Source organism: Triturus cristatus, chromosome 12 (genome assembly GCF_964204655.1).
Source record: "Triturus cristatus chromosome 12, aTriCri1.1, whole genome shotgun sequence".
Lineage (NCBI taxonomy): Eukaryota > Metazoa > Chordata > Amphibia > Caudata > Salamandridae > Triturus > Triturus cristatus.
The window spans coordinates 746,394,833-746,408,437 of NC_140595.1; the positions used below are offsets into that span (position 1 = coordinate 746,394,833).

The 13,605-nt window shown below is 42.2% G+C and overlaps 1 protein-coding gene across 1 annotated transcript in view; it reads right to left on the minus strand.

The window, feature by feature from the left end:
• Positions 1-6,015: 6,015 nt before the first annotated feature.
• Positions 6,016-13,605, minus strand: part of LOC146782668 (extracellular calcium-sensing receptor-like) — a 65,657-nt gene continuing 58,067 nt past the window's right edge. Inside the window, exons 4-6 of the mRNA XM_085637168.1 lie at positions 11,938-12,165; positions 7,121-7,244; positions 6,016-6,938 (exon numbers count right to left, since the gene is read on the minus strand). Of these exons, the coding sequence (XP_085493294.1) occupies positions 6,016-6,938; positions 7,121-7,244; positions 11,938-12,165 (1,275 nt within the window). The remainder of the gene's footprint in view (positions 6,939-7,120; positions 7,245-11,937; positions 12,166-13,605) is intronic.

The following is a 13,605-nucleotide window of genomic DNA, read 5'->3' on the forward strand; positions in this document are numbered from 1 at the left end:
TTTGTCTAGCAGGTTGACCTCCTCTGCTGCTTCTCTTTTGCGCTGCCCAGCCACCGGCAGCTGGGTATAAGAGGTTTTCCTCCTCTTCGGGATAGGGGGTTCATTCTGAACCTCCGAGGGTGGTTCTTTTGGGGTGGGTTTGGGGGGGGATAAAAATGTTAAAATGATCAGGTTGGAGGGGAAGGTAATTTGTTATTATAATTTTTTGTTGCAGTACAGTATGAAAAATCAAAATCAAAAACGGGCAAAGAGTCCTAACATATTGAAATGATACACAGAATCAGATGTTTGGCCTGGAATGTAGCGGGACTCAATGGCAGGAATAAGAGACGGCTTGTCTCTGAAGAGCTTAATCTGTATAAACCCCAGATAGCCTTGCTTACTGAAACACATATCACCTATAAAGACCGCAAACTTCTGGGGCAGTTAGGATACGACGTGATTGTGCGTTCAGAATGCAGTATTCCAACTAGAGGTGTCGCTATTTTGGCACAGAAAAGATTAAATATAGAATTAACTAAAACTAAGGTGGATAAAGCTGGCCGCTGGGCTATTGCTCAAATACTCTGGGATGACAATATTTTTACCTTCTGTGTATTTTATGGTTCGAATATTGATGACCCGTCTATTATAGATAGGTTAAATATTGAACTTTTGGACAGCAGTGGAGAACTTATTATAATGGGGGATTTCAACCTCATTATGGATTACAATATTGATACTACTCGACACCGAGCATTTCAGAGGATGCGCCGCTCCCGAGCCGCACTTATCGAACTCGGATGTATCCACAATCTAAAAGATGTCTGGCGAACAATATACCCCTCCACTGCCGGCTTTACATACTACTCTGCACCCCACCAACTCTGCTCAAGAATTGATATGGCTTGGGCATCAGACAATACTATAAAGAATAGCTCTATGGAGCTGTGCCCAAGAGTGGCTTCGGATCACAACCCAATTATATTATCATTTAGTTTACCACAGACTAACCGGAAACCCAGGACATTTACATTTCCCAGACACTTACTGTCTAACACAGATTATATAACACAACTCAAAGCACACTTACGCGAATTTACTGCAATAAATATAAATTCAGCTTCTCCAAGTATAGTTTGGGACACGGTTAAAGCCAGCATACGTGGGTTCACACAGCAGTTTGTTCTTAATCAGAATTCCCTATATAGACGTGGCTGGGCTGTTATGAGTAACACCATAACTATGCTCGAAAAACAGCTGTCACAGGCTCTGATACAGGGCGTACCAAATGTATCCGACATATGCCAAAAGCTAGCCGCCTCTAAGCTCAATATTAAAACTAGACTTATGGAGAAAAATTTTAATAGTTTACAAAAATTTCATTTATCTCAATATGAGAGTGGGGATAAGATTGGCAAAATTTTAGCATATAAAATCGCCGATGATAAATCTAAAACATTTATAAAAGAAATTAAGGGCCCAAATAATTTGGTTTATACTCAACCCGAACAGATTCTCCAGCAATTCGTCGCTTTTTATAGTACATTATATACTCCAGATGAGCAGCCTGATTTGAATAAGATTCAAGAATATTTAGATACTAATATAACTAAAGGCAAACAGATTGGAAACAAGGACTTGCTCTCTGCAAATATTACCGAGCAAGAGATTAGAAAAGCAATTGCTACACTACCCTTAGGTAAAGGTGCTGGAGAAGATACTATCCCATTAGACATCTACCAAAAATGCTCGGAGGAAATTTTGCCATTACTTACTGATGTGATTAGTAATGTTGGGATAAATGGGGAGGCTCCTAAATCCTGGAACACTACCAGGATTGTTTTTTTTCTCAAAAAGGGTAAACCGGCGGATCAATGTGGGTCTTATCGACCCATTTCACTTATCAACACAGATGCTAAAATTTTTGCCAAGGTACTTGCTACTCGACTAGCTCCACTTATTCCTCATTTGGTATCCCCTCACCAACACGGTTTTGTCATGGGAAGAGATACTACCGCTCATATCAATATGGCTATTACTGCATTCGACGTTGCCAGGCTTGGACCCACCCCACTCGGTATGATTCTCTTGGACGCTGAAAAGGCTTTCGATCGAGTGGGGTGGGAATTTCTCCGGTCAACAATGATCACTATGGGTTTTCACGGTCAATTTCTCAAATGGCTCCAGGCTCTATATGATCACCCTACAGCTAGGCTTTGCTATGATGGGCTAACTTCTGCCAGCTTCTTAATCTCTCGCGGCACCCGGCAAGGGTGTCCATTATCACCCTTGCTATTTGCATTATCGCTTGAACCTTTTCTCGTCGCCCTACAAGCTAATCCCAATATTACTCCTTTCATACACGGTCAGAAACGGCTAAAAATAACGGCGTATGCCGATGATATCGCGGTTTATTCAACCAATATACCGTCAGCTATACTGGGAATCATCGAGGAGGCTAACAAATTCGGTTCAGTTTCCGGTTATAAACTCAACTCACATAAAACACAAGTTATTTTGAATTATAAACCATCGACTCAAATAGCAGGTACTTGCAGAACAGCCACTTACCTTGGTATTAAAATTTCTTCTGATACTAATGAGATAATTAAACTTAATTATGAGACTCTTCTTAAAGAAACTGCTACAATTCTAAAAAAGTGGCACAAGGTTCCCTTAAGTATGGTCGGTAGGATCAATCTAATCAAAATGAATATATTACCTAAATTTTTATATTTATTTAGGTCCATACCTCTTCTCGTTAATAACACATACTTTAAACGGCTCGATGGGATCTTTAGCAGCTATATCTGGGGATATAAGAAGGCTCGCAGGTCAATTAATCTTCTCAAACTACCTCTTAATCAAGGCGGTTTGACCTTCCCCGATCTCAGAGTATACTATTTCTCCGCTTTCCTGAGTCGTCTTCGCGGCCTGTTTATCCGCAACACGCAAGCGCTGTATTGTTATCAATTTGCTTTAGGCGAGGACTCCAATATGTTTTTAGCCAAAACTAATGACCCAAACTATTTTAAACGGGTAAAATTTAAGACTATTAGAGACACTGTCAAAATATGGCAACTTATCTTGGCCAAATGCAATACGTCCTTGTTCCACCCTCAATTACCTTTATGGGCTAACCCCGGTCTTCCGGAGATATTTCATGATGGTATATTTTATAAGTGGAAAGTTGCCGGAATCGAAACACTTGGGGACCTTTACGGTAATGATGGACTATTGGCCTTTGAGACACTAAGAACAATCTTTAAACTACCTTCAGCCGCACAGTTTAAATATATTCAGATACATGACTACTCAATACGTAAAATAAAGTTACTAAAAATTGAAGATTCAGATATATGGAACTGCTTCTATCCTGTTAAGGTTAGATCACTCATTAGTCTTGGCTATAAAGTTTTTACCTCGCTTAAACTGGACGACTGCGGGAATATTGCGGATAAATGGAATTCCCGCTTGGGTTTGAATATTTCAGCTAATCAGATATCATCTTCGTTAAGTAGTTTCAACCGCTCGGTTCAGTCTTCCAGCTTACGCTTACAACAATATAAAACGATATTTCAGTTATATTATACTCCGGAAAAAATCTCAAAATGGTCCAGTAATCGTTCCAGCAGTGAACGGACAAGGTGTCCCAAATGCGACCTGCTAGCCGCCAATCTCGAACATATGATGTTCACGTGTCCCCGACTTACTGATATCGCGGTTTATTCAACCAATATACCGTCAGCTATACTGGGAATCATCGAGGAGGCTAACAAATTCGGTTCAGTTTCCGGTTATAAACTCAACTCACATAAAACACAAGTTATTTTGAATTATAAACCATTGACTCAAATAGCAGGTACTTGCAGAACAGCCTCTTACCTTGGTATTAAATTTTCTTCTGATACTAATGAGATAATTAAACTTAATTATCAGACTCTTCTTAAAGAAACTGCTACAATTCTAAAAAAGTGGCACAAGGTTCCCTTAAGTATGGTCGGTAGGATCAATCTAATCAAAATGAATATATTACCTACATTTTTATATTTATTTAGGTCCATACCTCTTCTCGTTAATAACACATACTTTAAACGGCTCGATGGGATCTTTAGCAGCCATATCTGGGGATATAAGAAGGCTCGCAGGTCAATTAATCTTCTCAAACTACCTCTTAATCAAGGCGGTTTGACCTTCCCCGATCTCAGAGTATACTATTTCTCCGCTTTCCTGAGTCGTCTTCGCGGCCTGTTTATCCGCAACACGCAAGCGCTGTATTGTTATCAATTTGCTTTAGGCGAGGACTCCAATATGTTTTTAGCCAAAACTAATGACCCAAACTATTTTAAACGGGTAAAATTTAAGACTATTAGAGACACTGTCAAAATATGGCAACTTATCTTGGCCAAATGCAATACGTCCTTGTTCCACCCTCAATTACCTTTATGGGCTAACCCCGGTCTTCCGGAGATATTTCATGATGGTATATTTTATAAGTGGAAAGTTGCCGGAATCGAAACACTTGGGGACCTTTACGGTAATGATGGACTATTGGACTTTGAGACACTAAGAACAATCTTTAAACTACCTTCAGCCGCACAGTTTAAATATATTCAGATACATGACTACTTAATACGTAAAATAAAGTTACTAAAAATTGAAGATTCAGATATATGGAACTGCTTCTATCCTGTTAAGGTTAGATCACTCATTAGTCTTGGCTATAAAGTTTTTACCTCGCTTAAACTGGACGACTGCGGGAATATTGCGGATAAATGGAGTTCCCGCTTGGGTTTGAATATTTCAGCTAATCAGATATCATCTTCGTTAAGTAGTTTCAACCGCTCGGTTCAGTCTTCCAGCTTACGCTTACAACAATATAAAAACGATATTTCAGTTATATTATACTCCGGAAAAAATCTCAAAATGGTCCAGTAATCGTTCCAGCAGTGAACGGACAAGGTGTCCCAAATGCGACCTGCTAGCCGCCAATCTCGAACATATGATGTTCACGTTTCCCCGACTTACTGAATTCTGGTCTAAAATTAGCCAGGGTATAACGCAGATTCTGTCACAACCAATTACAATAAGCTTGGCTAATGTACTGCTCGGCATCCCCTTGCTGAATCACTCATCTTTAGCCTTACAAACTGATCTTTTCAATATTTTGATCGGTTGTGCCAGACTCACTATTGCTCGGACATGGTTCTCATGTAACCCTCCACACGTGATGGAGTGGTGGCTTCTTGTCAAAGAAATCCATACTATGGAAACCTCTTTAGCTAAGATTAGAGGTCACAAATTTCTTCAAAAAACTAACAGAATTTGGGGCTCCTCAACTCTATGTAAAGACTGATGTACACATATTTTTATGTAATTGAGTTGATTTGGACAAAGCTGGTAGGATTGCTGACCTGTATTTACATGCCCTTCTTTGATTTGTCTGTTTGATTTGACTAATTTGTTTTATTGTTTGTAACTCTAATTATTATATGTTGTCCCGGTCTCCTGTCCTGATCTCAATAAAATATTTAAAAAAAAAAATAAAAAAAAAAAGGAATGTTATGATTTCTGTATTATGGGTGATTAGCAGAATTATAAAGTATTTAACATGACTAAATGATATACCTATGCATTCAAATATGAATCCAAATTCCGGCCATTTTGCTCACGGTGTACATCTATCTACAGCTACCCTTGCTACTGTGGCTCACGAAGACGGTATCTGTCCCTATACTATAGTAATTACAGATAACACACCGTCCATTAGCATCAGGTCTTTTCTAAACTAGATGCATTTTGAGACTTGTATTCGGCAAAACCCAACCCTGACAGCCTAGTGTGTAATTGTCACAAATCCGGATTTTTAAGGCACAGCACCTGCTTGGGTGGCCTATGTCATGGTAAGTACAGTAGTATTTTGTGGACATCTATGTCCTTACACATCAGAGATGCTGAGAATTTAAAGGCACTTTTATGAGGAAAAACCAAATCAAGTCTCATTCCAGTAAATTGCTCGGTGCGCATGTGAGCTCAAATGGCCTTTTTGACAAGCCCTGTTGTCTTTCCCATTAAATATTCCTTTGTGTTCATATGAGGCTTCCACAGGATGATGTAACATTTAGGAATAAAGATGCACGAGACCAAAGCAGAGCTGGAAGTCAATATGGCAAAGACTTCCATGGCCACCATGTACTTGCCCTTGGTGCTGAGATACGCCGGAATAAATGAGAGCCAGACACTGAGAAAGGCAAGCATGCTGAAGGTGATAAACTTAGCCTCGTTAAAGCTGTCAGGCAGATTTCTGGCAAGAAAGGCAACTATGAAACTGTTGGTGGCCAGAAGACCAAGATATCCAAGCATGCACCAGAAAGCAGTCTGTGATCCCTCGTTACATTCAATTATTATCTTTCCAGGCAGGGTGTGGGTGTTATTTTCAGAGAAAGGATGAGAGAGAATTAACCAAGACAAACATAGGAGAACCTGAATAAGGGTACAGACACTGATGACCAGATAGGACAATTTGGGTCCCACCCATCTCTTCAAATCACTGTTGGGTTTGGTGGAATTGAAGGCGATGACCACCAGGAGGGTTTTGGACAAGATGCAAGAGACACACAGAGCAAAAATGATTCCAAAGGCAGCTTGGCGGAGGAGACATTTTTCTGCTGTGGGATATCCAATGAAAGCCAATGATGACAGAAAGCAGAGAGAAAGGGATAGGAGCAAGAGGAAGCTGAGGGAGCGGTTGTTGGCTTTCACGATGGGTGTGTTCCTATAAAGAACAAATAGCTGCAGAATCCCAAGTGGTATCAAGGAGCAGCAAATGCAGATGGCTGTCAAGCAGGATCCTAGAGGCTCATCATAGGACAAGAACTCTGTTGTCTTTAGGATGCATTCGTCCTGTCTGGCGTTGGGCCACTGATCCCAGGGGCATTTGAAGCAATCTGTAGATCCTAGAAGAGATTTATCAACACATGTAATCATGACTATTATCTAATATTCATAATATTGATATTAGTAATACATCCATGCACATAGATCATGTGTTCTCATTTTGGAAAAGGACTCCTGAATATATCTGATGTCCGGTAGTCTGATTTCTGGGACCCAGTTGCTGGCTGTACTGGTCACTCACCTGTCTGATTGGAGATTTCCCCAGGAGGACATGGGAAACACAGGAAGCAGCACACAGGCTCCCCTTCCTTAGCTGCTTTTCTGAATCCAGGCATACAGCTTTTACTGCATACAGAGACAGGGACCTGTTATCGGAAAAACAGTAACTTACTCCACAGCTGGATAACTACATTTGTCAAAGTCTAGCTCTCATGTTCTCTCCTCAATCAATCCAGTTTCTCAGCCTAGCATAGACTCATTATCAGAGGCTTTATGTTGAGCCAAAGATGAGTGGACTGCACACATGCAACTGCTATAGCAATCGTGGCATTTGTTTCTGACCAGCTATTGCAGCAGCCCTAAGGATGGGGGAGTAGCTTCCTTCCCTCAAGGTCCCAACACCCGCCTCTGAGCTAATGGTGGAATTTCCCAACTCTGTTCTCACTAGTAGCCTACCTTACAGTCACCATGTAAGATTGGAGTAGTGGTGACACTCCCCACTTGGATCTAACACTGTGAGGTGGTCCGAAAGGGTGATAGTAAGTTGGTGGTGTACCTTGTACTGCTATGCTGACAATAACCATCTGTGCTCCCCTCCAAGTGAGTGTGGGCAATGCCAGGTATTTTCCAATGTCTGCCACCCACACACCCTAATATTATGAAGGAAAGGATTCTCCCATCATCCTTGAGCCCGGGAACCCTCGAAACCTTAAGTTTACCTTCAATGTTGTGCATAAAAGAACACAACAAAAGGTGAATCTCTAGGATCTGGTCACCAGTACCAAAAATGTGTGTGGTATCAGCAAGGAAATGTCTATGATTGTCTTTTGCTAGGTGGCAGTTGCTCCACCAAAGGGTAAAGTATAGATAATAGTTTTGACCCTACCTGAAATGTGATAGAGCGTCATGATCTTTTTAAATTTGGGTGCATCATAATCGCGAATAGTCCGCACCCGCATATATTCTTGTGTTGAATCAAAAACTGCTCATTAGAAATGTCAAGGTAATAACAAGATGTGTACAACTATTGGTACAATACTAGTTCGTCTTAGTTGAGAAAGGAAAACGACATTTAAAATGTAACTGCTTATTGCAAATGTCTAATGAATTAGCTCTTCTGTAATGTAATGCATTAGATTTAAACGTGCACAATATTAAAGTCTGCAGGTGTAGGAATTACTACTTATATACTGAATGTAAGGAAATATGTTGCTTACCGATGCAGTGCTTATTACTGCGTAATGTTCAATGTGTAAAGGCCTTACTGAATGTTCAAGTTTTGCTATAAAAGGCCTATTCATTTTTATTATTTTAGTTGAATTATGTAGGCCTGAAGTGTACTTTCTCTTGAAAGGCTCTCATTTGGAGGTAGTCAGCCAAATTCATGTGTTTGCAAGTATATTCTGTTCTTATGCTTCTGTTGCAGGTGCAAGGGCACCACCTTCGTTAGTTAGACAGATGCCTTTTGTTTTAGGAGTTAGGTATGGAGGAGAGCTGAAACACTGTATCCTGGAATGCCGATGATTGGAAGAAGCCTGGGACTCAAGGACATATCAACCATTGTTGGACGAAATACAAGTTTTGGTGGAAAATTACCTACGAGAGGTGCTTAGCAAGAGGAGGTGTTCTGGAGCCGTGTCCTCTATATTGTGCATTTTGTATTAGGGATAGTGCCCCAAGGGAGGAGAGAACAGATGGAGCGGAGAGCCTTTAGGGGGAAGAAGGAAAGGATCAATACGGAGGAAGGAGGCGTAGAATGATATTTTTGTTTGGGCTACTGACCCTTACAATGTGAGTGTACTTCTTAGGAAGTCTTCACAAACTGACACCTTTTCTTGGTCTTGCTTGGGAAATGCTAAGCAGGGATGTCACCTTAGTGGTAGTGTAGGGACAGATTAATGGGTTTCTTCACAGATATCAATGAAGACTGATTTGGATGTTGGAACAGTTATCGCTTGTTTAATATTTCTGGAGATACTTATTCTTTTTATGCTTCACAGGATTAGATTAGTACGTAGAATGAACTTTGTATTAGTGCCCATGTATTTCTTTAACCTCGTCATGAGGTGCTTGTATGTTCAATTATTTTTTGCTTTGTAATAAATTACCTAAACTTAAGATCGAATTTAGTGGTCCTTTCGAGTCTAAATTGATTGGTCCATTGATCTAGCTTTGAATGAATTGGTTTTCTCCCCTTTACACTTCACAGCAGGTAAAAAGGTCTATTCGGCCGAGGATTCTTAGGAGTGGTAAAATCAGATAAGATAAGAGTCCGGCATTATCAAATGCAATGTATTCACAGTAGTGCATCCAAGAATAAGAGGGATTCCAAGCTGCTGGGGCATCTGCCAGTGACTCTGACAAGTGATCAAGCAGGGCCGTCAGGTAGAAGGAGGCTATTAGCCCTACAGTTTTGAGTACACTTCAGTCCTGCCATTTTCCCATTATGGTCTGGTTTCCCCCTAACTGAGAAGAAAAGCTACTGCCGTTTGTGATAGGAGCCTGACAAGAGCATGGAAAGGTTTAGATTATATTTTGGGAGTTTCTCTGGCGAGCCTACAGAGAGGGCTACATCAACAATCTACCTCTTGTGAGGTCCACATATATTTACATTTACATCATGCAGAATTCTAATGAAAGCTGGTGATACTTATTGTGATTCTACAACCAACTACCTTTTCCCCTCTTTTCTTTACAGTCCCAGAGATAACATTAATTGAAGTTCCCAAGTTCTAGCTGGTGAGCCTGTGGGTCCAGTAGGTGTCATGGTCCAAAGTGCAGTAGGTGTCATGGTCCAACATCTTAGCTTTAATTGTTCTTTCTCACTCATTCATTCTATATTTAGTGTTTATTTTGCCAGTACTCCTCCCTGGTGGGGTAGACTTCCAGGTGGGAGGGGAGCTGCTGGGCTCCAGTTTGATTTGATTTGCCCTCCCTGTTCTGTTGGAGTCATCACACACTATCCATAATCAAAGGGCAATGAATGGATCACTTGTACCTGCTATCAGGGTTCATCTGGTTCTTTCCGTCATTTGCTTAAAAAACCCTCATTCACGTAAGCAGGTCAATGGGCGGTATATCTTGGTTCTCCGCCTGGGTCAAGTACATGACAGCATCATCATAGGGTTCTGTTCATGCTTCCCCCACCTGGAGGGAACCACTGGTTATTACAGTAGTGATCAGAAGACAAAAACTTTTGTGAAGGTGCTCATGTAGAGTGAAAAATTGTTAAAAAGGGTTCCTCATGCCACCTCAACTTATATTTTATTCAGTTTGGAGCATGGGAAAAGAATAAAAACAGTGTTGTGCGAGATTGGACATACAATGAGTCCACTGCACTTGTTAGTCCAGGTGATCGGTCGACATGTTTCAGCCCCTTTGTCTGCCCCTAGGGGTCGGAGGACTTTCGTCAGGACCTAGAGAAGAGTGTTTTGGGAGAAATGGATATTGTCCAAAACCAAAGTAAAAGTCCAGGGTACACGTTTCTGAACTTGAGGTCAAAAAAGTATCTTTAAAGTCCTAGTACAGGGCTTCAACGGGAGTTGAGGGCGCATTGTACTGCGATTCCTGCAGTTACACACGACTTGTGCTGATGCTGCCTTCCTGTTCCTGGGTGACCAATTGGCATTGGCATAAACCTACTATAGGACATTAATGATTATCGCACCCCCATGGGACTACAACTCCCAGCACACCACTATGCTTACAATTTTGGCCACGCCAACTGAGGGTAATACTAAATAAAGGCTGTCGAAAATGGAGGTGGTTGATTTTTGCAACTATGCCAGCCCATGATGCCTGGTTTGAAACAACAAGCCTTGAGGAAGGTACTCAGGTAAGAACACAAACTCAAAAACTTACCCCCTGTCCCTGGTGGTGGTGATGTCACATGATGAAGCAATGATTGCTCTTTTAACAGTTCATTACCTTAGTTATCCAATTGGAGTGCGTTAATACCACAGGCCATCAAACAGTTATAGAAAACAACTGCTCAGAAGATGGATACCTACCAGCAACCAGAGGGTTAAGGGACAAGACTAATAAAGTTGAATCCCTTGGTATATTTTCATCACTTAGGTGTTATAAACTTATGGTTTGAAGCCTGCAACTGGCTCAGATATATATATATTCTGTCTGGAGTGTTCTGGGTTCAGAATTAAACAGTTGAATGATACGCAGAGAAATAAAGAAATGAAAACCCAAAGCTGTATCATGCATGTGTTACCTGAGCAGAACTGAGCACACGTTTTTTGCAATTGCAATGTCTATAGCACTGACCTTTAACTCCACATTTTCTGCGTTCGTGTATTAAATTAAAAAAACACAGCTCAGAAACAATACTGTCTTGTATGGTGATTGCCCTTCTCTGTTCCCCTGTGTTGATGTCTGCGATGATCATCTTACTCAAGGTCATTACAGACACTGGCTCCAGTGCTGAGCGTTTATATCTACAAAATATGCTTTCAGGTGTGTGGGTCAAAGTAAGATGGAGAGGACAACATCCAAAAAATGTAGGGGCATATTATCAAGCACGGCGTTAAAATAGAAGCCCATGTTGACACAAAACATGGGCTTCTATGGGAATTCTCTGTGGCATATTATCAAGCCCATTATCGCCGCTTTAGCGATAATTTTAACGCCGTTTCTTGATAATATGCCCCAAATTAGGTTATCACAAACGTTTATTGCAGGAAGCTGTGTTCATTGAGACCTGGAGGTTGATGTTCACATAGTACTAGTACCACTTAATACTGTGATTATTGCATCCCAGAGACCAAAGCGCCTTCTCTGGTTCAGGTGTTCCTTAGCATCTTCACAGAAGGGAAAGTAATCCTGTACCTGAGAGTCTCCGGAAGGCCACTGGATGGCGCTAGTGTTGATGACGAGTCTTTGGCCCTGAGGAGCAGTCGAGTCGTAGGTTCCAATTCTCACGCTCTGGAGAGCTCCATTAGGGGTCCTGTGCCAGTTCACAATGTCATACTGTGCGGGGACTTCACCGGTCGGACTGAAAAGCAGCGCTTCTCCTGCTTGATTTTTGAATTGCACATTCTTAACATAGTGCAAGAGCTGAAAGAGAGAAGCAGTTATTGAGCACTTGAGTAATGCATTTCCACTATTTTAGTTGCTGTCCTACATACAAACTTGCTGGGCTCCCTCTGTTCATTTTTTGTTAAAATTTCTAACTGAATGAAATACAGCACAACAGCAGACATAGGCGAAGTTTAGTTATTTGAGATTGTCCTACATTAAATCCCAGCAAACTGTCTTCTTCGTGACACAGTCAACTGGTGGGAAGCTGAAGGCTGCCCAAAATAATGATGGACAGTGGCCCATATGCCATAAACCCTGACCAGGACAGTCTCAGAGCTCGCTATGGCAGCGCCTAGGATGGGTGCAGCCCGCTAGGGGCTAGGCGGGGTTACAGGTAGGTGCATGGGGACTCATGCCTTAAACAACATCCTAGCAGTTTTAGATGCTAATTTGTTTGACTAATCGTGAACCCTGCAGTAATGATGAGAATATACCAAAATGTGCTAGTTTGCCACCAGATGAGTGATGTTTGAATGTCCAAGTTTGAAGGTGCCCTGGGGAGCAACAGGTGAAGCCAGACTCCCCCCTGTCTACTTCGTGAGATGGAGCAGGCCGGGACAGAAGGGTAGGTTAGAAGTAGGGGAGGGGACAGGTGTTAGGAAAAGTTCTTAAAGGAAGGGAAGATAAAGATTCAGCCTCTCAATGTTTCCTTTACCTTGGCAGGGACAGGGAAAGTTGATGTGGTCCTGGGCGTGTGGAGGTATGCAGGAGAACATAGCTGTGAGATAGGACCTGCGCCCTCTCTGCGCAGCAGGCCAATGTGACCGTATCCAGCTTGGGGTCCTGGACCAGACGTGGGTAGTCATGGTGCGCCAAGTATGTGCGACATCGGGTGGGGTAGCAGCAGCTGCCACGGCCCGCTCTCTGCTTTGGGGACAGTTGCAGGCCTCACTTAGGGGGCATGGTTTGCAGGCGGTGGCCATGGGTGTGGCTTTAGAGAATCACCAGAGTACAGGGAAGCCTCCTGTAGGCCGTGGGGAGCGGGCTAACAACACGGGTGGCAGCCCTGGCCAGCGCTCTGGTTTGGAGGACACTGTGTGTCCTGCGATTAAGGATTCACAGGGTGATCCCTGTTGTGGGAGCTCGTGACGCAGGGAGGAAGAGTGGACAGAGGCCTCAGGACAGGCTGGGATTCATGGGACCCACAAAAGAAGAGATGGGTCTCCCAGGTGCCTTAGGGGAGTGTCAGCCGTGGCATAATGAGACATGAAGTCCCAAAAAGTGCTGGAAATGGTGTCTCGCATGAGCCAGTTGGGCTGGGGCAGGGCCAGACATCACAGTGGCAGGATATGGACCTTGAAACTTAGATCTGATAACAGTTGCAACATCTTAAGAACACTGAAGAGTGATGGGAAAGGTTGCGCAGGAAAAAGGAAGTTGAGTTGGAACTGTCCATCCGAACAAGTCGGTCAGGGG